The sequence below is a fragment of the Schistocerca cancellata genome, chromosome 2 (assembly GCF_023864275.1).
Source record: "Schistocerca cancellata isolate TAMUIC-IGC-003103 chromosome 2, iqSchCanc2.1, whole genome shotgun sequence".
Classification (NCBI taxonomy): domain Eukaryota; kingdom Metazoa; phylum Arthropoda; class Insecta; order Orthoptera; family Acrididae; genus Schistocerca; species Schistocerca cancellata.
In genome coordinates, this window is record NC_064627.1 from 830739094 (window position 1) to 830764441 (window position 25348).

At 37.6% G+C, this 25348-nt stretch overlaps 1 protein-coding gene across 1 annotated transcript in view; it reads right to left on the reverse strand.

The window, feature by feature from the left end:
• LOC126162722 (sialin) overlaps positions 1-25348 on the reverse strand; it is a 291443-nt gene that overhangs the window by 19089 nt on the left and 247006 nt on the right. Inside the window, exon 9 of the mRNA XM_049919384.1 lies at positions 17618-17773. Within this exon, the coding sequence (XP_049775341.1) occupies positions 17618-17773 (156 nt within the window). The remainder of the gene's footprint in view (positions 1-17617; positions 17774-25348) is intronic.

Here is a 25348-nt window from a genome sequence, read left to right on the forward strand (position 1 = left end):
AAAAGAGGGGAAGGGGTGGGGAATAAGCAAAAAGATGAATAAGAGGGGAGAAGGGGGATTTAACTATTTACCTACACTGTAACCATTATCATAACTTCATGGAAAAAACACAACATATACTAATGTTGTTATAAAATACAATAAAAATGTATTTTCAAACATTAGTAATTACATAAAGTGAGGGTTACAGTGAAGACTGACATATAATGACATACAGAAGGACAGAACAAACACTGGTAGCAGTTACTTCTGTAAAATATCTGGGAGTATGCGTGTGGAACGATTTGAAGTGGAATGATCATATAAAATTAATTGTTGGTAAGGCGGGTGCCAGGTTGAGATTCATTGGGAGAGTCCTTAGAAAATGTAGTCCATCAACAAAGGAGGTGGCTTACAAAACACTAGTTCGACCTATACTTCAGTATTGCTCATCAGTGTGGGATCCGTACCAGGTCGGGTTGACAGAGGAGATAGAGAAGATCCAAAGAAGAGTGGTGCGTTTCGTCACAGGGTTATTTGGTAAGCGTGATAGCGTTACGGAGATGTTTAGCAAACTCAAGTGGCAGACTCTGCAAGAGTGGCGCTCTGCATCGTGGTGTAGCTTGCTGTCTAGGTTTCGAGAGGGTGCGTTTCGGGATGAGGTATCAAATATATTGCTTCCACCTACTTATACCTCCCGGGGAGATCATGAATGTAAAATTAGAGAGATTCGAGCGCGCACGGAGGCTTTCCGGCAGTCGTTCTTCCCGTGAACCATACGCGACTGGAACAGGAAAGGGAGGTAATGACAGTGGCACGAAAAGTGCCCTCCGCCACACATTGTTGGGTGGCCTGCGGAGTATAAATGTAGATGTAGATATAGATGAGACTAAAATTTTTTATGTAATATAATCTCATTGCAGGCTGTAATACTAGGAAAATGGATAAACAGGTAAATGACATCTTTGTTCCAGCCTGCATGATTAGAAACCAATCTGTTATGTTGTTAAAAATAAGGGTTGGAAACAGTCTGTAAAAATCTTGTTTTTTGGTTGCAAATGTCCATTTGAAATAAGAATATCTTTGTAAGTGAAATACTTAAGAGATTAAATGATTAATGAAAAATCTCATATAAAGATGTGAAACAAATACTACCCTTCTGTTTTCCTTTCCCTGTTGCTTCGTAACCTGGGTTGTGAGTAACTGAATCCACTTTCCCTTCTTCCCTTTCTTTCCACTCTCTACTCCGTGATGAAGGAACTAAGTTCCGAAAGCTAAGAACGTAAGTTTTCTGTTGTGTTTTATGTATCTATCGGCTGTACTGAGCTGAAGTAAGTACTGGCCAGCCCCTCTATCTCTTTGTTAGTATTTGTTTCACATACTTAGACATTACCAGTTCCTCCAACAAATCTAGTCTATACCCTTTAACTCCATTATGCAAGAGTACTATGGTGATTGTTTGGCAAAAGTTGAGTTGTATATATTTCCACCTTCCTTGCCTATCACATGTTCTTTGTATCTTATTTTAAAAGATCTCCCTGATTGCCCTCCATAATAATTTTGATTTTACTTTATAGTGACTTTAATATGTGTTCTTGTGGATTGATTAGAGATGGCGTCCTATGGAAAAGCACAAGAGGTTTCAGAGCTAGTTTTCCTTCCTTTTGGGATTTTGTGTCTGAAACATTTCTATAGACAAGTTGCAATATCTCCACTTTTCTAAGGCTGCTACAAACACCAAATTCGATTTCGCATGCCTACCAACAACAAGGGACGCATTTCAATATCATGCATGTAGAACTTACCAGCAAGTTCAAATTTGGATGGGGTGTGAAAAAGACTCCCTCAAGTCAGGCTGCAAGAAGAATATTCGTGGTCTAACTCCAGTACCAATGAATAAAGAACCAGCTCCTTAGACACTACTGAATATGATAAAAAAACCGACCCCCAATTGTGGCAACAAATGCAGCTGAAAAAAAAGCAGAATTTCCATGTTTCATTGTGGATTTGAATCATGTGGTAATGCACCAGAAATTGAACTCAACACAGAAGAAGACAAGTTAGATGATCCACTACCTACTGATCGAAGTGACGAATTCTACACACCAACCACACCTGAGCCAAAACAACAGAAATTGATGAATCTATAACTTAAATTTTGTGTGTATCATTAAAATAAAGTTTAAGGCCTATTTTTAAAATATATTTTGTTGAAATATAAGTACATGTAAAAATGTTGAAAAATTCTGTTTCTCTTTTTAAAAAATACTTATTCCCCATAAATCATATGAATCCCATGATCTAATTGTATATATCGTGCCGGCTGAAGTGGCCGTGCGGTTCTAGGCTCTGCAGTCTGGAACCGCGAGACCGCTACGGCCGCAGGTTCGAATCCTGCCTCAGGCATGGATGTGTGTGATGTCCTTAGGTTAGTTACGTTTAACTAGTTCTAAGTTCTAGGGGACTAATGACCTCAGAAGTTGAGTCCCATAGTGCTCAGAGCCATTTGAACCATTTTTTGTATATATTGTATACATAATGTCTTCAAGATGATATTACATTCAGGAATAAAATTTTTGGCTGTGGATGATATTTTCAATTTTGGGTCCACTTTCACTAAAATTATTAATGCAACATTTCTTGGCATGTGTAGGGAGTAATTACAAATATTTTGCATGATTCTTGAAGGAAATACCTTTGCAGCATCGGGTATTATGCATTGCACCCAGAACTGCAGTAAAAAATGTTAAGTTGGAACCATTGATATGTCTAACTTTTTGCACTTTCTTGACAAGTTTGCAAATTTTCAAAGCCTCATATCCCAGTAGCTGTTATGAATTTTCCAACATGTTGTATACGAAACATGCAGGAAATTTAATGCTCTTTAAAACTGATACTGGCATATTTTTGCCTACAGTGCATTAAAAGAAAGCTACAAAAGAAAAACTGGAAAAGGGTTTTTTCATGACGGTGGATAATGCATAATAAGAAGTAAGTCCAAACCTGGATTTTTAATGAGAGTGGCAATACATACAACATACCTGAAAGTCAAAATTACTCCATCATTTGCAATGCAACACTTTTTTCAGAGCTATCTTTACTGAGCTATATGTAAAGCTGTCAATGGCACCAAAATTTGTGTCCAGGCATTCTTATATGAAACAAGCCCGAGGTTACCAAAGTAAAAGCAGAAGTGTTGAATTCTGTTTTCAAATGTTCCTTCACAAAGGAAGACACAGAACTACTGTTTCAGTTTCATCCTCACACCACTGCAAAGATTAGGACATATACTGCCTGACAGAAAAAAGTGAAGCATCCAGAAAACATGGTCAGGTGTCAGTGGGTTATCCTCCGGGATAGGTGGATTGGCCTAATAATAATAATAATAATAATAATAATAATAATAGTAATAATATTTATTTATTATTATGTGCATATGGACCCTGTCGGATCTCGCATTACATTTATGATTCACCTTTCTAATAGCCCACATAGCTTTCATTCTTTCACTATGTGCTTTCTTCTGACAACTTGGTCCCTGGTCTGTTAGGGACTTAATTCTCTGACTTTACTACCCATCTATTTATCTTCTGATGGTAAAGTTTCCTGTCTAGTATGTCTGATGTTCCTATCTGTAACGTTTCGAAGTCATATTTGACTTCTTCTATCCATGGAATGTTCTTCAGTTTGGCAGTGTATGTCAAAATCTTGAGAGTTAGCCTTGAAAATGGGATTCTATGAATGTGTCCATAGAATTTCAGTATTCATTGCCGGATATCTGTGGCAAGGTTGGACAGTTCTTCTGTTGCTTTGCACAATTTGAGTCTATACCCCTCCTCTGTTTTATCTGGTCCCAGCATTTTCCTCATGATCTTTCTTTCCTCCTTCAAGATGTTGTCCAGATCACCTCTTCTCTTAAGTACCAAGGTTTCACTCGCATACAGCACTTCAGGTTTAATCACTATATTATTTTCAGGTTTAATCACTGTATTATAATGTTTGATCTCTGTGTTTCTTGTTGTAGATTTCATGTGTTCTTCCATATGCTCATTTGAGCTTTTGTAACTGAACTTTCTGTGCTTCCGTTTCCAACCCTGTTGGTTCTATGATCTCACCATGATATTTGAAATGTGCAACTCGTTTGATCTGCCCATATTTTGTGTTCAGTTCCCGAATGTAAAATTTAGTGCAAATGAACTTGGTCTTCTCGAATGAAATTTGTAGTCCAGTTTTCTCAGCGCATTGTATGAGGACTTCAATCTGTTTGATTGCTGTATTTTCGCAGGCCTCTAGTATAGATAGGTTGTCTGTGAAAACTAAACAACTGACCTCGATGTCCTCACTCTTTCGTCTGAGTTGAATGGGTTTCCAGTGGTCCTGGGTTTTCGATTCTTTTTCCCATTCTCAGATGACTTTATCCAGAACAAGGTTGAAGAGCAGTGGTGACAATCCATCACCTTGTTGCACACCAGTCTTTATCTCAAAGGGTCAAAGGGCTCTGACAATTCGCCCATGAATTTCACTTTTGACTTCGTGCCCATGAGTGTCTCCTTGATGAGTCTTCATGTTTGATCAAGTCCTTGTTCTTATAAGATGTTACAGAGGGACTGTCCACCAACTGAATTGTATGCCTCCTGGAAGTTAACGAACATACAGATGATCGGAGAGCTTTGGTTTGCTCTATATTTCAATAGCATCTACAAATTGAAAATTCGTTCAGCACAAGAATTCCCCAGTTGGAAACAGCTTGATAGTCACCAATTTTGTTTTCAAGTTGTTCTTGTGTTCTTTGAAGAACGGATGCGGATAGAATTTTGTAGGTCACTTCAAGGAGAGAAATCCATCTGTAGTTAATGACATCTGTTCTGTCATCTTTCCTGTGTAATGGATGGATGAATGCACATTTCCATTCTTCAGATACCTTTTCTGTTTTCCAGATGTCTCTGATGATTTGTGTGAGCTCCTCAAGTGTGTTTGGGCCTATGTTCTTCAATAGGTCTGCAAGTTCTCTCTCTCTCTCTCTCTCTCTCTCTCTCTCTCTCTAAAAATTATATTAATATTAATATTATGAAAAGGATAGTTGCTGCTCGTCATATAGTGGAGATGCTTAGTTGCTATAATAATAATAATAATAATAATAATAATAATAATAATAATTATTATTATTATCATTATCATCATCATCATCATCATCATTATTATCAACTTTTATTGTATTGTCTCTATGATCAGCAATATATCACATGGACTGCAGTTCACGTCCATGTTTGCTGAGCTGTCAATTATTACTCCTCCCCCCCCCCTCCCCCCCCCCCAAGTAAGTTGTAATTGAAATACCCCTAAGTAAGTTGTAATTGAAATATGTTCTCTGAAGAAGGCTCTATCATCAACTCAACGAACCATGACCAAACCACATATAGTTTTCATGAATATAAATAAAACTGCGAAATATAGGAATACTACCTACAAAACTAATATTTATGTAATTCCAGCATTGTGGGTATCAAGATCTGCAACTCAGTATATTCTGAATTTATTAATTAATGTTTCCATCAGAGCTGCATGTAATACAGTGCGATTAGCATAATATGAAATACAAAATTTTCTAACATTTTGCATGAACAGATTACAGCAATGCTATTATTTTTGTGTGACATACCTACATTTTTAATGTTTCACTATATGTAACACATTTGTTTTTACATCAGATCAATATCATCATCATCATGAATGGTTTCACAGTCCGAGACTGGGTATGTTTGGAACATGAGCCTCGCCAGCTACTCCTGTTTCCCCACCCTCTTTCTCTGTTCAGTCTAGTCCAATCGTCACCCCTTTTCTCAACACATTCCTCCACACTTTCAGCTATGTATTCCTTGGTATTACTCTTGGTCATTTCCTTCACATCCTCATTTCATGTATCTTCTTGAGAATCATCTTGTTTTCCATTCTCTTTACATGCTCATGCCATCTTAGCCGTGATGTTTCTACCCTGCTCTGCAAGGGTTCCTCCTTCACTTACCCTTCTATTCCTCATCCTCTCTCTCCTTGTTAACCCTATCCCACTTTTGAGGAACTTCATTTCACATGCCTGTAATCTGCTTGCATCTCTTTTCTCAAGTACCCATGTTTCAGATGCTTAGGGATGTAGTAACTTCTACGTATTACTTGTTTGCTTTTTTGTGGGACATCTACAATGCTTCTGCCTGTCTGCCATGTTTACTAACATCATTTGCATTTCTTCCATTTTCCTCCATCACACTTCCCAAGTACTTGATGCTTTCCACCTTCTTCAATTATTTACCTTCAATCCTTCTTCCACTAATTGGTCCATTTTTCTTTCTAGTTGCAACCAGGGTCTCACATTTGTTTACATTTAATTTCATTCCACATTGTCTCACAGTTTCTTCCCGATCATCCAGCTCTTTGTGAGTCACCTCCTCCGTTTCCTCAGATCATCGACTCATCCACAAACACCATTGCTTTTGTCTTGTCTTCTCCAGTTTTTTCTGCCACCTTAGCCATTATCTTATCCAAGACCACAATGAAGAGGAAAAGTAACCATTCACTACCTCGTTTCACATCACTTGTTTGCTAAAACCAATCTGTCCTCTCAACTCCCATTTTCACACAACTCAGGCTTCCACAGTGCACGGCCTCCTCTCTGCTTGTTCTCTCTTTTTCCACTCGCTTCTTTTCTGGTGTTTCCCTGACCTTTCTTCTACACACACTATCTTTTCTATATTGAGAAAGGCAATCACAGTATCTCCCCCAAATTCATAGCAATGCTCCTGGAGATGCCTCACTGTGAAGACAAGGGAAACACTTCGTCTCCCATGTCTGAAGGTTTAAATTTGTTCCTGACCCTTGTTTGGATTCTGCTTTCCAGGATCTTTTAATATACCATGGCACAATCTGGTATCAGTGTGAGTTCATGTTTAGTTGTTTATACATAAAAATTTGACACATGCCTTCAGTTGTTTGTTATGGGTTCATATACTCTGTCTCTCAGAGATCATAGTGTTACAACTAAATACAAAGATACTGTATTGATAAAGGTCTCAGACATTATCACACTATTTTATAAATTACTGACATGTATTAAGCTAACTGCTTTTCTGAATAATTACTCATTTTTAAAAGAGCAAAAAAGTCATTGTATTTAAATTCAGATTGTTTTTTTGTGAATTTGTCTCCCTCCTTTATCTTCCGTTTACACATTTCCCTTCTTCAAGTATGTCTAACTTCATTCCTCAGTGCCTGCTGTATATTTTGTGCTTGACAAGTGGTTGCCAAAAGCAGTTTTGTTTGGACTGATATGTTTCTTGTATCTTTAAAATCTTGAATGTGGCTGTAATCTTTAAAATCTTGAACATGGCTGTGGACAGCAACTGCATAATGCAGTGTTTGTTAGAAAGGATGAAAAACCACCAAATCCATTGCAATAGCACAAGGTTAATTAAGACGTGTTAAAATGTTGTGTTAGAGAAAAGTAAAACAAATTACTGCCTTACAAATAATTTTCGCACTTACTGGTTACAGTATATGCATTAATAGTTGTAAATACAAACAACCATCAGCAGTATAAGGGAATGAGACAATGCAAATTTGCACTGGTCTGGTACTCAAACCCAGATTTCCCACTTCACACAAGCATTCACCTTAACCACTTTGGCTATCCACGTATGACTCACGGCCAGACCCAAACTTCCATATGTCATTGTTTCTACATCACAACGTGTGCTCATACACACATTATGTGATATGCTTAGAAGGGAGGATATTTTAGTTGAAAGTTGCTGCCTAGTATCAGCGGATAAATATGATATTGCAGTGCCTCTGCTGTTATGAAGAACAATGCAGTGCTGCTTTGGACACGTGCATCATTCTTCTTTACAAAATGAACACTGCAATATCTTACTTATTGATTACATAATATTGTGAAGATACATTAACTATGTATTCATTAGGCACAAAATTCACCTCAGTAATAATAAAACCACAAGATATCATGCTGACTGTTATCAGAAAGTGCTTCACAAATGCAACTAGTGAACTGACGTGCCTATGTCTCGAGTTGAGAAAAATTTCAGATGCAAGAGGGCAGTACATTTGAAGGTCTTATTTCAATAGTGGTACAAGTACATTTTTGTTCATTTTGATATACAGAGTCCTAAAGTTAAATGAGCACTGAAAAATCTGGTACACCTGCCTAATATCACGTAGGACCCCCGCGAGCTCTCAGAAGTTCTGCAACATGACGTGGTTTGGACTTGGCTAATGTCTGAAATCAAAAGAGAGTATTCCTGGAGCCACTCTGAAACAATTCTAGATGTGTTTGGTGTTGCACTGTTCTGCTGGAATTGCCCAAGTTTGTCGGAATGCACAACGGACACGAATGGGTGATCGGATAGGATGCTTACACATGTCACTTGTCGGAGTTGTATCTAGATATATCAGGCGTCCCATATCACTCCAACTACACATGCCTCACACCATTAACAGAGCCTCAACCAGCTTGAAGAGTCCCCTGCTGACATGCAGGGTCCACAGATTCATGAGGTTGTCTCCATACTGTACACATCCATCCGCTCGATACAATTTGAAACAAAACTCGTCTGACTGGGCAACATGTTTCCAATATATATGATGGCCGAACACTGAAACCTGCAGCAGTCTGCAGAAGGCTTACCCCTGCATCAGTCTGCAGAAGGCTTGCGCTTCTGTCACACTGAATGATTCTCTTCAGTCATTGTTGGTCTCCTTCTTGCAGGATCTTTTTCTGGCTGCAGTGATGTCAGAGATTTGATGTTTTACCGGATCCCTGATATTCGTGGTACACTCGTGCAATAGTTGCACGGGAAAAAATATCCACTTCATCATTACCTCGGAAATGCTGTGTCCCATCACTCATGTGCCAACTATAACACCATGTTCAAACTCACTTAAATCTTGATAACCTACCACTGTAGCAGCAGTACACAATCTAACAACCGTGCCCAACGCTTGTTGTCTTATACAGGTGTTGCCTATAACAGTTTATTTGGCCCTTCAGTGTAGTTCAGTATCATGCATGACTTTGTCTAGAAGTTCAGATGTTGATGAAGTCTGAAAAAGATGCCATGGGCTGGGAGAAGGATATTGGTGGTCTCTCCAGTGCCAATGAATAAAGAACCAGCTTCACAGACATTGCTGAACATAATTTCATACCAATGTAGAAAAACTTGTGGCAACAAATACAGCTGAAAAAAAAGCAGGATTTCAATGCTCCATTTTATTTGAATTGTACGGTAATACACCAGAGGTTGAATTCGACACAGAAGACATGTTAGATGATCCACTACCTGTTGTAAAAGTGATGACATCAACCACATTTGAGTCAAAACAAGAGAAATTGGTGAATTTTTAACTTAAGATGTTGCATATTCCATTAAAATAAAATTTAAGACCTATTTTTAAATTGTAATTTGTTGCAATATAAGTATACACTTAGGTGACAAAAGTCAAGGGCTAGCGATATGCACATATACAGATGTTGATGGTATTGTGTACACAAGGTAATAAAAGGACAGTGCATTGGTGGAGCTGTCATTTGTACTCAGGTGATTCATGCGAAAAGGTTTCCAAGTGATTATGTCTGCACAACGGAAATTAACAATCTTTGAACACAGAATGGTAGTTGGAGCCAGATATATGGGACATTTCATTTCAGAAATCATTAGGGAATACAATATTCGAAGATCCAGTGTAAAAAGCGTGCCAAGAATAATAAATTTCAGACTCACCTCTCACCACAAAAATGCAGTGGCCGTCGGACTTCACTTAATAACTGAGAGGAGCAGCATTTGTGTAGAGTTGTCAGTGCTAACAGACAAGCAACAGAGCATGAAATAACCACAGAAATCAGTATGGGATGTATTATGAACATATTCATTAGGACAGTGCAGCAAGATTTGGCATTAACAGAGGCAGACAACCGACACGTGTGCCTCGCTAATAGCATGACTTTGACTGCAGTGCTTCTCCTGGGCTTGTGACCATATCGGTTGGATCCTATACGATTGGAAAACTGGTGCCTGGTCAGATGAGTTCCTGATTTCAGTTGGTAAAAGCTGATGGTAGAGTTCAAGTGTGGTGCAGACTCCATGAAGCCATGGACCCAAGTTGTCAACAAGGCACTGTGCAAGCTGGTGGAAGCTCCATAACGGTGTGCACTGTGTTTACATGGATCATTGACTGGGAATGGTTATGTTTACCGTTTGCAGCCATTCATGGACTTCATGTTCCCAAATAACGATAGAATTTTTACAGATGACAATGTGCCATATCACTGGGCCACAACTGTTTGTGGCGATCAGTTTGAAGAACATTCTGGACATTCGAGCAAATCATATGGCCACCCAGATCGCCCAACATGAAGCTCATTGAACATTTATGGAATGTAACTGAGAGATCAGTTTGTGCACAAAATCCTGCACTGGTGACATTTTTACACCTGTGGGTGGCTACAGAGGCAGCATGTTGCAGGGGCTTCCAACAAAATGTTGAGTCCATGCCATGTCAAGTTGTTGCACTATGCTGTGCAAAAGGAGGTCCAGTGCAATATTAGGAGGTATCTCACGACTTTTTGTGTTAAAAATTTGTGTTTTTCTTTTAAAAAAATACTTATTCCCCAGAAATTGCATGAATCTCATGTACTCAGTGTATATGTTGCATACAAAATGTCTTCAAGGTGATATTACATTCAGAAATACTATGTTTGACTGAAGATCATAATGTTCCTCGCACACTTTCACTAAAATTCTTAATGCAACATTTCTCGGTGTGTATAGGGAGTAATTAAAAATAATTTGCATGAATCTTGAGGGAAATTCAATCTCCTACAACACTGATTACTATGCATTGTGCACAAAACTGCAGTAAAAAAAAGTTCATTAAGGCAAAACCACTAACTTTTTGAGATTTCTTGACATTTTTGCAGATTTTCACAGCCTTGTACCTCAGCAGCTGTTATGTATTTTCCAACATGTTGTATATGAAACATGCAACAAATTTAACAGTTTTTAAAACTGATAATAGCGTATTTTTGCCTATAGTGTACTGGAAGTGAGTGACTCAGGAAAAACTGAAAACAGTGCCATTTCTTAGTGGTTTTTTCAAGGTGGTAGATAATGCAAAGGGGGAGAAGGTCTAAAACTTGGATTTTTCGCAAGAGGATTAATACATACAACATATCGGAGAATCAAAAGTGTTTCACTGAGCATCTGCCTATAGCCCTATGCTCTGTATACCATGAAGGGACCCTCCCATCATGATCTGCTCTACTAGATACATTTATGTTCAGTGGTTGGTAAACTATTTTTCTAAACCTGAGCCACAGCTCTTCTACATATTCATGCTTGGCAGAAAAGGTTTTTAGCTTTTCCTTGAGAGGTGACACCACTGCCTCTTTACCTACTATACTGGATAAGTGAACTTTTCTGCTTGTTTTATTGCCTTTTGTACTGTCAAAATCATTGTTACAATTGCCTCATGGTCACTGATACTAGTTTCAATGTGGACATTCTCAAAGAAAGCAGGTGCATTTGTTGCCATTAATATTTTTGGTTTGATACAAAGACCTGAGTAAAAGATTATGCCAACCTTGATGCTGTGTTCTGACCATTCAGTCTTGCATGTAGCTTCAATTTCTATCCCAACAGATTCATGTTTCTTGTCTACTGCAAGAAATACAACAAATTCATTTCTCATTAACCAAACCTTTTGATATCCATTTAGAATTATTCCAAAAACCTCACTGCTATCAAGTTTGTTTTAGCCAGCTTTTTTACCTATTATTATGAGAGCTCCACTGCTTTTTAGGAGCACTTTTACTACCAGAACTTTTTGTTACAAATACTTCAGCAGTTGACCACTGAATTGTCTCTTCTGTGAGGGTCATTTAATTGGGTCTTGTGCTAACACTTCAGGGTCTTGGAGGTGGAGGAGTGTTGCCTAGTCTAAAAAGTCTCATTGTGCACACCATAATGCTACCCTAATGTGCCTGTATCTTTGATGATCTTTGATGTGTAACGCACTCCTAACCCTTTTAGTGGGACCCTAAAGTTCTTGACCCTGTGGCACAAGTCAAGAAAATCAATACGTAGCTCATTACAGAACCTTCAAAGGTCTTGTCTGAAGACTTCTACTCAGCTTAGAACTAGGGAGACACAATCAGTTCTTGGGACAATGCTGTAGACTGTGAACTTCATTAAAATCTCATAAGCACGGATTGTCTTCTCAACTTTCTCTGCCACTTGCTGGAATGATCTGAGTATGACCTCAGAGCTCAAATAAGAGGCATCTTTCATTACAAAATGTGTCACAATCACCAGCTGGTTGCACCCTGCTCTCTTAGTGGCTGCTGCAACAGCCAGACACAGACACCAAGTGTGCTTGGTGTTCCTTCTTATCCCTTGCGAGAATTTCTGTAAGGAGTACATTATTCACCGCACCCTTTTGCATTTGCTCCCCCCTTACATGAGTCACAGCACGCTTACCTACAGATGAAGTGATCACACTGGCTCAGTTCCAGTTTTAGTTGGAGGCAGCACTTCAGACCTGACGGTAAGGGGGATAAGTATAGTACCTAGAATTATCCCTGTACAGAATCCCTGGGCCTGCCACTGACTTGCTGCACACACAGTCAAACTCTTCAAGTACTGATAGGTCCTGGCCTTTTTAGAAAGGAGATGATAATACTTAAGGTTCCTTTCATATCTGTGGTACATGATGATTGGTAGTTCAGCTAGTACATCCACTCATGATGGAACTGTTAATTCTGCATCTGAGTATAGCACCTCTGTGGGAACTAGGCTGTATTCTAAAAACTACCTGGATTCTTGACAAGGCATCATTCTTCTGAATGAAAATGCATGCCCTTGCAAGCAGGGCCAGCACAGAGAGTATTTCAAATGGATCACTGGAAATACTTGGAAATCAACCATACAGCCCCAAATTAGTCTCCACTGACTACCAACTGGGTGGGCAACACTAAAGATAACATGGCTGTAGCATGAGTGGTCACTTGTTGGAGGCAAGAATAATTCTTTGCTGCAGACTCTGAAGGCCTTGTCAAATGATAGGATGATTTTTTAAACAATATTATGTGAAGGAAAGTTGCTACCCACCATATAGCAGAGATGTTGAGTCACATATAGACACAATAAAATGAATTTCACACTTAAAGCTTTCAGCCAATGGCCTTTGTCAACAATACACTCTCTCTCTCTCTCTCTCTCTCTCTCTCTCATGCAAACACAACTCACACACATGACTGCAGTCTCAGGCAACTGAAACCACAGTGCAAGCAGCAGCACCAGTGGATGATAGGAGTAGCAACTGGTTGGGGGAAAGGAGGAGGCTGGGGTGGGGAGGGGGAGGGACAGTATGTGTTTTTTTTTGGGGGGGGGGGGCACACAACTACAGTGGTCATTAGTGCCCAGACTAAATTATGAATGCACTGCAAGGCACAATGTTAAAACAGTAACTGTTGAGGATGGCAGACACTGAAGTATTGCTGGCAGGGGAGAGGTGGGGAGGAGGGGGCGGGGGGCGAAAAGAAGAGAAATAAATTTATTTCTCTCTATGTTTTGTGACTTATTGACTCAGCTGCACATAATGCCATCACGTAAATATTAAATTTATACCCACAAATAATTACCCATAGTAAGGGATATAGTGTATTGTCCAACCCTCTATAGTTTCATAAACCTGGATAACTTGTGATTAGGAACAGGTCATGACATTTGCCTTCTTTTTCATTTTCACAGAAAGTCTAAGTTTTGCACCTCAGCTGTTACAGTATCTGATAATGGGATATCATTCCATTTGTTGTTGTTGTGGTCTTCAGTCCTGAGACTGGTTTGATGCAGCTCTACATGCTACTCTATCCTGTGCAAGCTTCTTTGTCTCCAAATAACTACTGCAGCCTACATGCTGCTGAATCTGCTTAGTGTATTCATCTCATGATTTCCCTCTATGATTTTTACCCTCCACACTACACTCTAATACTAAATTGGTGATCCCTTGATGCCTCAGAACATGTCCTATGGACCGATCCCTTCTTCTAGTCAAGTTGTGCCACAAACTCCTCTTCACCCCAATTCTATTCAATACCTCCTCATTAGTTATGTGATCTACTCATCTAATCTTCAGCATTCTTGTGTAGCACCACATTTTGAAAGCTTTTATTCTCTTCTGTAGCACCACATTTCGAAAGCTTCTATTCTCTTCTTGTCCAAACTATTTATCGTCCATGTTTCACTTCCATACATGGCTACACTCCATACAAATACTTTTAGAATCGACTTCCTGACACTTAAATCGATACTCGATGTTAACAAATTTCTCTTCTTCAGAAACACTTTCCTTGCCATTGCCAGTCTACATTTTATATCCTCTCTACTTCAACCATCATCAGTTATTTTGCTCCCCAAATAGCAAAGCTCTTTTACTATTTTAAGTGTCTCATTTCCTAAACTAATTCCCTCAGCATCACCCAACTTAATTTGACTACATTCCATTATCCTCATTTTGCTTTTGTTGATGTTCATCTTATATCCTCCTTTCAAGACACTGTCCATTCCGTTCAACTGCTCTTCCAAGTCCGTTGCTGTCTGACAGAATTACAATGTCATCGGCGAACCTCAAAGTTTTTATTTCTTCTCCATGCATTTTAAAACCTACTCCAAATTTTTCTTTTGTTTCCTTTACTGCTTGATCAATATATAGATTGAATAACATCGGGGGAGAGGCTACAACCCTGTCTCACACCCTTCCCAACCACTGCTCCCCTTTCATGCCCTTCGACTCTTATAACTGCCATCTGGTTTCTGTACAAATTGTAAATAGCCTTTCGCTCCCTGTATTTTACCCCTGCCACCTTCAGAATTTCATTTAATTATGTGTAATGTGAGGTATCATTCCATTTCATTGTCATCTGACAATGATAATGAAACGGCTGGCTGTTTGATTTTTACATGTTGCTGCCTCTCAGTGGTCAAACATTTTGAATTCAGGCATCATTAAAGAGGCTCCCAGCTTCAATCACTAATTTGCCATATCACCTGATTCAGTAATTCTTTTTATGTTTATTTTATCCATTATCAGTGATCAGTTTTGCAGTGTACACATTGCAAATTCAATGTCATACATTAAATATGAAGAACAAAAGATTTTTTAATATCTTTATTATAAAAATAATAACATTGTGCTATGAACCTAAATGATAAAATATGTAATCAATCTAGCAATCTTGCAATGCCAGTCTAATATACTTATAGGATGAGAAAGGAGGAGAAACAACCTGGCTATTCCTGGAAGTAGACCAAGCAAGATTGAGGGAGGTGACTTAAGTGGGTATTTACTGTATTTAAGATATTGATGGATTGGATCTTTAGTGCTGGAAGTATATAAGCTGGACCGTTTTTGTTCAATAGTTAATAAACTGCATGCATATGTGGACAATGTAGAGCTGAAGACCAGTGGCCACTCATGCAAAATTTTACATGTGTACTACAATATTACAAAAATGAAGACACTGTGTTTTGCTATGTCATCATGATTGGTGCGGCTTAAAATTGTTACAGTATTAGTTTTACCTAATGCACTAAGAGCAAGTACGTGATTTACATGTTTATGATGTCCGCTATGTTTTGAATAAATGTGTTAATATTTCCTAGATCACTCCTCCTGTACCCCACACATCACTGTTCTCAAATAACATGGAAAGCAAAAAAGTGCATAGCAACCATCACATCCATCAGATCCAACTCTTTCCACACACTTTCATATTAACTTTCCCCGTATACTTGCTTTTTTTCCATCACCTGTAACCTCTAGACTTACAAGGGCAGTACATGTAACTAAATTGAATATTTAATTTTATGTATATAATCTGAACTGTTTAAATATATTTAAATTTTATAATTAATAGTCTAACACTGCGATAAAAAATATGATGCATTAATTCATTAAAATGAAGTTCCTGAGAGAACTGCATCACCATCTTTTAAATTAGCATCTTAATGTTAAATATGCTGCCCTAGGCGTGGAAAAAATAACTCTTTACACCACAAGAACTTAAAGCAGTTCACTCACTCACCACCTGGTACATTACAACTGGTACTCACTGCTGCTACCCCTGTTAATGTTAAAAGATGATTTTCAGGCTTCTGTACCTCAGTCAGTAAAAACAGAACCCTTATAGGATCGTTCTGTTATCCGTCTGTCAATCCTTCTCTTAAGACCCCTTTTTTCTTGGGAATGGGTAGACATATCAAGTTGAAATTTGTGTCATGTACTGAGGTCTATGGTCCCTTGGCAGTGTAAAACATTGAAGCTTCTAAGTCAGTGCAATCAGGAGCTACAGCTATTTATGTCACATATTTTAATACTGGCTAACTCACTCATCGAAACTTATAGGGTACTTCCTGTTGGCCTAGAATCATGTAATTTGGGCAAGGTGTACGGTTTCACAGTACAAACAAAGGAAAAATCTGAAAACTGTAAATTTGTAATTATATCACATGAAAAACAATCTTTTTGTCATTTGTTATCAGACTGATTGTTCATCTATCTGTTAAGACCTGCTTTTTCTTAGGAATGGATAGAGGTATCAAGCTGAAATTTATGTCACATACTAAGGACTATGGTTGACTGGCGGTATAATAAACGTTAACTTATAAGTCAATGCAGTCAAAAGGTACAGCCATTTATGCTATATAGTTTGATACTCGCAAATCCACTTATCAAAGCCTACAGGTCACTTCTTGTTGACCTAGAATCATGAAATTGGAAAGAAACAAGGAAAAAATCTGAAAATGGATAATTTGTAATTATATCACAGGAAAATTTTTTTTGTCATTTGTAATCCAATGTCAAACTTGAAATTAAAACAGTCAGAAATTCTGTATTCAGGCTGACTGGGTCACAACCATAAAAATCAAATATCAAGCAAGGGATGACTTGCTCATACAACACTTTTCAGAATGTATCCATCATCAGACATCCAGGAGCAATTACTGCACATAGATATGGCATTTCAAATTGTATGTGAAACAAACATCCACAGACTAATTTGTGAATGTTTCACATACAACTTGAAATGCCATATCTATGTGCAGTAATTGCTCCTGGATATCTGATGATGAATAAATTCCAAAATGTGTCATATGAGTAGTAATGTCATTCTTTGCCTGATGTTTGACTTTGTCCATTGTCACCCAGTCAGCATGAATGGAGAGTTGTTGATTATCATGATAATAGTCGCCTGCCTCCTGCATGACTTTATGTCACTTGTACATTATACATTTGTGAAAATCTTGGAATCCTTGGGACTGATATCTTGCCAGTATCAATGTCGATAAAAGGCAGAAATCGTTGAGATTCTCGATTTCTGGAATGGATAAACTATATACTTACGTAATTAAGTTCATACAGAACCTTCAGTGCACATTTCCTACTTGAACCTGGTCAAATTTTTTAGGGAACACAACAAACATGAAAAGTTATATTCTACAACATTATTGAGTTTATCACCACCATCGCCACAAACTAAACAATTTACAGTTAAGAAAAATCAAAACAATTAACTTACCAGCAAAGTGAGGTGCAATATCTATATGGTTTCCCAAGTATCCATCAAACATGGCACCCATGAATGTGACTGCAAAGGTCATAAGGATAACTGCTGCAACCTTATTACAGCCAACATAGGTTACAGCAACAAGACAGGCACCTCCTCCTAGAGATGCTGCAATACAGAAGAAATTACTTGTTTGGAAAGGCAATTGTGATTATCATATTTCTAAGTGAAAATGCTAATTGTAAAATTCTGTATTTTTTTCTGAGTATCTTCTTTACACTAAGGTTCACATAACACTTTCTGCAGACAATATTGTCACTGTGTGATATTAATTTGGTATTTGTATCTTACAGATTTTCGGAGTTTTACTTCATATAGGGTATAGTATCACTTCATAACGGGTAATGCAGAGTGTGACATAAATCTAAATACTGCGTTCTGTGATGGTTCAAGGGACATTTTCCAATAATAATGTTCTGTATATTTACCGGTAAAATACTGTAAGAGGGTCTATTTGGTGGAGCAAGACTGTATTTCAGTTGTTTGGTGGAACATTGTGAGGCAGACGCAATGGAGAAACTCTAAGTTGTAAATAGCCTGCATTATGATTTTCGCCTGTGAGAACGCAGCATTGTAAATAACATCGTTGGCTTGTTAATGTTCCGTGTTTTTTTAACAAACTTGTGTATTCCATGACTTTACTAATGATTTTTTTTTCTGATAGTAGACTGGGCTACAGAAGGACATATTTTCAAAGGAGGTGTACTTCTATTGTTAAAAAAAGAAACAACAGCCACCATTGCTGCAAGATATCAGAAAATATTATTTTGTCAATATATGCTCTTGTAAGAAGCTGAATATATACTATAATGGTTAAGCACTGAGAAAAACGTTTTTATGAAATTATGATTGTTATCTTAAAAGGTAAAATTTTTCTCATTTTTGCAACTCACACACATATGACCACAATCTTTGGTAGCTAGAGCCAGATTGCGATCAGCAGGGCATTACGGGAGAGGCAATTGGGTGGGGGTGAGGGGGAGGCTGAAATGGGGAAGGATAGCAGGGTAGGGGTCAGGGATGGTAAAGTGCTGCTGGGAGTGTGCAGGGATGAGGTGGAGAGTGGGGCAGCTAGGTGGAGTTGGGAGCCTAGACAGAGGGGAGGGAGAGGGGGCAGATTTAGCGGAAAAGGAGAGAAGTAAAAAGACTGTGTGCGTTGGTGGGATAGAAGGCTGTGTAGTGCCAGAATAGAAACAGGGAAGGGACTGGATGGGTAAGAACAATGACTAATGAAGGTTTTGGCCAGGAGGGATTACGAGAATGTAGGATATATTGCAAGGAGAGTACGTATAAAATCTGGTGTTGGCGGGAAGGATCCAGATAGTACAGGCTGTGAAGCAGTCACTGAAATGAAGGATGTCGTGTTGGGTGGGATGCTCAGCGACAGGGTGGTCCAATTGTTTCTTGGTCACAGTTTGTCAGTGGCCATTCATGTCAACAGGATGCTTGTTGGTTGTCATGCCCATGTAAAATGCAGCACAGCGGTTGCAGCTTAGCTTGTTTCATTACATCCTGGATTTTCCGAAGGTTGGAAATATGTTTCCTATTTGTGCATAAAACTTGTGAATCAAAGGTGTTTGCCTTTGAAAACTTTGTGTGAACTCACTGAATAGTTCTGAAGATGAAATTATGAAATGAAGTCTTGCTTTCATTGAAGTTTTTATTTTAAGCATTCACAATGGCATTACATAAGGGGAGTCAAATGAAAATGAGACACAAGGAAAAACGTAAGTAAACTGTTTATTATTTCAAAAGTAAATACCATAACTGTTAATACATTTGTTCCATTGTGACACAAGATGGTCAAAGCCTTCAAGGAAAGATATTTGCAGTTGCCTATAGAACTATGATTCTACCTGAGCATGCATCTCTTCATCCGAATCAAATTGGTGGCCAAGAACATCTTTCTTGAGGGCTCCATAAATATGGAAATCACATGGGAAGAAATTGGGACTGTTTGGCAGATATGTAAAGGCTTTCTAGTGGAACTTCTGCAGCTTAATGAAACAACCTTGGCAACATTTGAGCAGGCCATACAATTCTGATCTCTCCCCACATGATTTCCATATTTTTGACATCCTGAAGAAAGAAATTCATGACCATAGATTTGCTTTGGATGAAGATGTGCATTTTTTGGATATAATCATGCTTCTGTATTATAGCAGAACAAGGTCTAACAGAACCTTTTTCTAAATACGTGAAATTTACGATACCATTCAAATTCCAGAAACATTTGAACTTGTTTCCATTGTGAAATTATATAAAGTTTTCTATGGATACTTTTGAACTTAGTTAGATATTGAACACAAAATTTTTGTGAATGTAAATTTTATTTACATACTGATAGATTAGACCACACAGAGAAGCACTTTGAAAAATAGTTAAAATTAGTTTTCACGAATTTATCAGAAAATCTAATTCGAAACAAACTACAATATTTATGTTATTTTTAATGCTCATTCCTGGTATCATTCAAAACATATCTTTTATATGTTGCAAATAGATGTGACATCCTAACAGGAAATATGAAAACTCAGTAATTACAAATGTTCAAACTTTTATCATTAACTATCTGTCTTAAAAATCTTTAACTAAATAAACTATGTGAAATGTATTTTAACAACAGAATGTTCTAGAAAGACCGAGAATTCTGTTGCTCTATATTATGGTTTGAACAACGCCAGTTGTGGCAGTTGTAACTCGAATAGTTTAGCGGCTACACCTGTGATGCTTTTGGACACATGTAATAACAGTGAAGCATAAAAAGTTCTCCAAAACATTAATTTTGATGTCGAACTGTTAATTTTGATGTCGAACTGCGATGTTATGGAAAATGACTTTATGTAACAATGAGAGAACAACAAACATCATGGTTTAATAGAAAAAATGGAGACTCCAAGCAGACTTATTCAACAACCCTGGACCTATCACAGAGGATTGCACCATACTTCCACTGGACAGTGAAGCCAATAAAAAGTAAGTAAATTTCATCTACTTTATTGTGACACTTTTACTTTTGGACTTATAAATACATGGTATTACACCACTGTGTGGTTTGTTTACTGTGTCAACGAAATATAAACTAACATAGGTAAACAGCGTCTTAGCGGGCAACCGCAAACATTTTTTTATGAAGGCGTTGACCATCTTCTCTTACAGTGGAATAAATGTATTAATAGTTATGGCAATTACTTTTGAAATAATTAACAATGTACTTACTTTTGGATTTCTGTCTCTTTTCCATTTGTCTGGCGTTATAGGATTAGGACCTAACAGAAGCTGAATTATTTTTTATAGGTACATGCTTAAGAAACTGAATACTGTACCACTGTTCTAAAATCCTGTTGGTTTAAGATCTTAAAGTAAGCCATCTTGTGCCTGTATGCCTCAAAACCTTGTGATATGGAATATTAAGCTTACGCTGAATTCCTTTCAGTACTTCACAGTGAACAGGCCAACCATCAAGATAATGGTAAATATTGATCACATATTAGTATGCTTCTTCACCTGAACACTTAAAGCCTTTACACATGCATCATGCATTGTATGAATGTTGCAAGTTCCAGTGTTTGTAAGTTGTTTGCCTCAGGTCTTCTGGGCATCACTTTCTAAAAGCCTAAAAACATTTTATTGGTATTATGTCTATCTGAGCCTAGCATAAAGCATTTATTTAGGGACAGTATAGCTTCGGAAAGTGTTTCACATAATTTTTGATGTAACATTTCATCATATGCTTTGCCAATAAAGAAAGTTCTTAGGTGACATATTGTCATGCAATGCTTATTCTCTGACCAAAATGTAATGCTTGTTTGTAATAGTTTTTTTTATCTTCAACATTGTGTGAGAGTATGAGATTTCCCAGACATTTTGTGGCCAAAATAATTTCATTGATTGAAGGAGAAACCTATGCCAACTTTGAATATAAATGAACATGTGTTAGTAGAAAAGATCTGTTTGTTTATAAAAGATGTCTTACTACAGATAGATAACACAGAAACAAAATAATATATGACACCAAAATAAACATGCACTGTAAGTAAACTAAGTGTAGAAGTTACTTTTAAATTCTGGTAGTGACATAACAGTGGTAGGTTACTACTTCTTACAGCAAAATAATTTGTTGGGTGCTTTCCCTCAGTTACCAGTCACAGGAATGAAGATAACAGGGCAACAGACATGACACACAAACTGATAAATGCAAAATTGTTTGTTATGTTTACATTAAATACATTTGAACATGTGATGCTTGTTGTGGATGGTTTAAAGGTATCTATCTTTTAGGCATAGGCTGATTGTCAAACAATAGTGTATTGTTAAACTTCCAAAGTAGAACAGTGACATTCACATATGGACAAGAAGAAGATTTAGCTGTCGTACATTTTGAGCAAATCAACACAGCCAGATTAGGAGTCACTTTAGCGACAGAAACTGCTCTAGATCAGGATGACAGGCAACAACTGGTTGTAGACGTGGAACAAATGAGTGAAACAGTTATAATTGATAACATTAACAAATCAAAGAATCTAAGCATTCACGAAGAGAAGGATATATTTCTTTATTATGTAGACATATAAAAGTATTTTATACATGCCCAGGCAATATTAAAGACTTTTTTTGTAGGTTGAAGATTAAACCACACTGCCCATTTTATGTCAGACCTACGCCATATGGCATTGACTCAGCCATTAGTACATAAAGAAATTGAAAGAATGTTACAATGAAACATATTAGAAATGTCCAATAGTTGTTACAACAATCAATTAGTAGTTGCACCAGATGGAATGTACGTATAGTGTTGGATACACAAACTGTAAGTAGAATAATGGAGCCAGAAAGGTATAACCCCCTATAATAGAGAAACTGCTAGCAAAGTTTGAAGGATTAAAGTAAATCAGCACAATGGACCTGGTACCGAGTTATTGGCAGATTGCCTTACATGAAGATTCACGGAAGTATACGGCATTCCTGTTTGAAGGGAGGTTGTATCAATTCCAAATGCTACCATATGGCATAAACGTATCAGTCTCTACTTTCATAAGAGCTTTTGATAAAGCAATAGGCATTGAGTTATGAAGTAAATTGTTATTGTATGTTGGTGATATTGTAGTAATATCCACCACATAGGAAGAACACATGCAAACATTGGATGAATTTTTCATGAGATTAAGTTTCCAGGATGTCGACACTAAATTGTGAAAATTGCAATTTGGGAGAAACAAGGTTAAGTTCTTGGGACATGTTGTACATACTTTGGGCATTAAGCTTGAACTACACAGACTGGTATGATCAGACTGCGCCTTAAAAAAAAAAAAAAATCAAGTCATTATTTGGGCTGATGGGACTCTACAGAAAACTCCTTGCCAAATCAGTGCTTAATGCACCACATCTAATGAGGTTATTAAAACAGAACACTGTATGGAGATGGGATATAAACGGCCATGAAGGAATATGTGATGTGACTGATCACACATTAGAGAGGAAAACATAGTTTTCACTAGTAGAATGCTCATTCAACAAGAATGAAATTGTAGCATTACAGTAAAGGAAACATTATCAGTAGTGTGGGCATTCAAGAAATTTAAATACCTACTAATGGGACATGAGACAGTAATAATGCATTCTATAGTGTATTGACATTTCTGTTAAAGAGAAAACTTCAACACAGTAGGTTAACACACTGGGCTCTCTTTCTACAGCAATTTCTCTTTACTATCAAATATATGAAGGGGGAAGATAACATAATATGTGATGCTCTGTCTTGACTACCTGTAGGTCTTAGATAAAAAAAAAATGTAAATTTGCTGTTTATTTTCTGAAAGTAAATGCATGAACAAAAACTAGACAGCCACATTTATGAATTGATGCCCTGCCCAGGTATCATACTGATATGACTAACAAGTGGAAATTGTACAAAGGAATATTGTTTCATAGGAAAAACAATGCATAAAGATAGTTACTGTTCATTCCACAAAATAGCGTTCATTTAATGACTTAGTAAGTTGCTCATTTCAGCCCAAAAAAAGTGTATCATACACATGAACAAATTTCACTACTTTAAGAACATGAATCATCTAGTTAGAAAAATCCTGAGATCCGTCAGAACGTTGAAGTACAAACTATTGGTGTGTGCACACTACATTGTATCCCATCATTCCACATAATTTGTGGGATATATCAGCCATGGACTTTTATGGTCCTCTGCCTATGGGCTGAGGGGAATGATGGGGCTGAGGGGAATGATGTATATATTTTTGATATTGGAATGCTGAGCCAAACTAGCGAAATTATACCCAATAAGAAAGGCAACATCTCATAATATTGCAATGACATTATGAGATCACTTTAAAAATATGACTAAATCAAGAAATGTGATGTTGGATAATGGAACACAGTTTCTGGCCAAATAGTTTAAAGAATTTTTGGTGTGAGAAGGCGTGAGCCATATCTTATAAAGAATTTTTGGTGTGGGCAGGCGTGAACCATATCTTAATTTCAAAATTTCACCCCCAAAGTAATACAGCAGGGCAGGTCATGTGTAAGGTGGGCAGACATAGTCGGACTTACTGCATGGATAGACATTAGGAACCAACAGACAAGGTGACAGAATTTGCAAGGGTATTAAATGAGTTGCCACATTCACTTAGAAAGATATCCTCAGTGGAAACAGTAGGAGAGTGAAAAGGAGAATCACTCCTGAAGTGGGTCAAATGGCCAAGGAGATGGTGGTGCACAGGCGTTACTGAGTAACAATGTGAATAATTTTCTAATAAGAGGCTGAGAAAGATGCACTCATACAGTACAAGGTAAGGGATTTAGTTTGCATTTGCCGAAAAGTGTAACAATTTTAGGTATATTTCACCCTTTATATGAGGGGCCATTCTTAACAACTAAGATGCCGCACCAAAAAGCAGCCATTTCAGCTGACCCGAGACAGGAAAGGATAAAGGCATGTACAGTGTTGCAAGACTTGAGAGCCTTCATTATTGACTAAAAGAAGAGTAGTAATAATCCTCATATGTTTCAAAATGATCTAGTATAATTAGTATGTTGCAAAATTTGAGACATTTGTTAATTATGGAAGGATATATTAATTACTCAGCTGAGTCAGAAAAGTGTGCAAAATCATAAATATTCTTATGTTATGCACTAAGGAAATATAAGAGAAAAGACAGATGTAGGGAAGAGACAATCTGTAATACTGCACTGTTATAGAGCTATGAAGGAGTAGGTTTTGGAAGGAGGCCCCAGGAAAGGGGTGGTGTGTTGTCTATGCTGAAGGTATTAAAGGTGCCTCTGTGGCTCTTTGTATGCAACTTTCAAATGTTATGTTCTGTTGGGAAGTGAACTAATTGAGTTTATTTTAAAGTTTGGTTTAAAACGGTTGGTGTATCCAAAAAGTCATGATTGGGTATAAGTTGAAGTGTATTTGGAGACTGCAACACTTGGAAGAGAGACTGTCCTTGGTTGTTGAATATGACTGAACTTGTCCTAGCATGAAGACCAGTTAAGGCATGGATAGTGAGGTTGAATGCAGAAGCTGATAGTAAATATCTTGGTAACAACAAATACCAGAGCAGTCATGGGCATTGAGAGCAATGACAATGGATAAAACTTTAACCTTTCTGTGGTCTCTTATTTATGAAGGTCCTATCCTAAAGTACCAGATAATCTAGAATATTAACC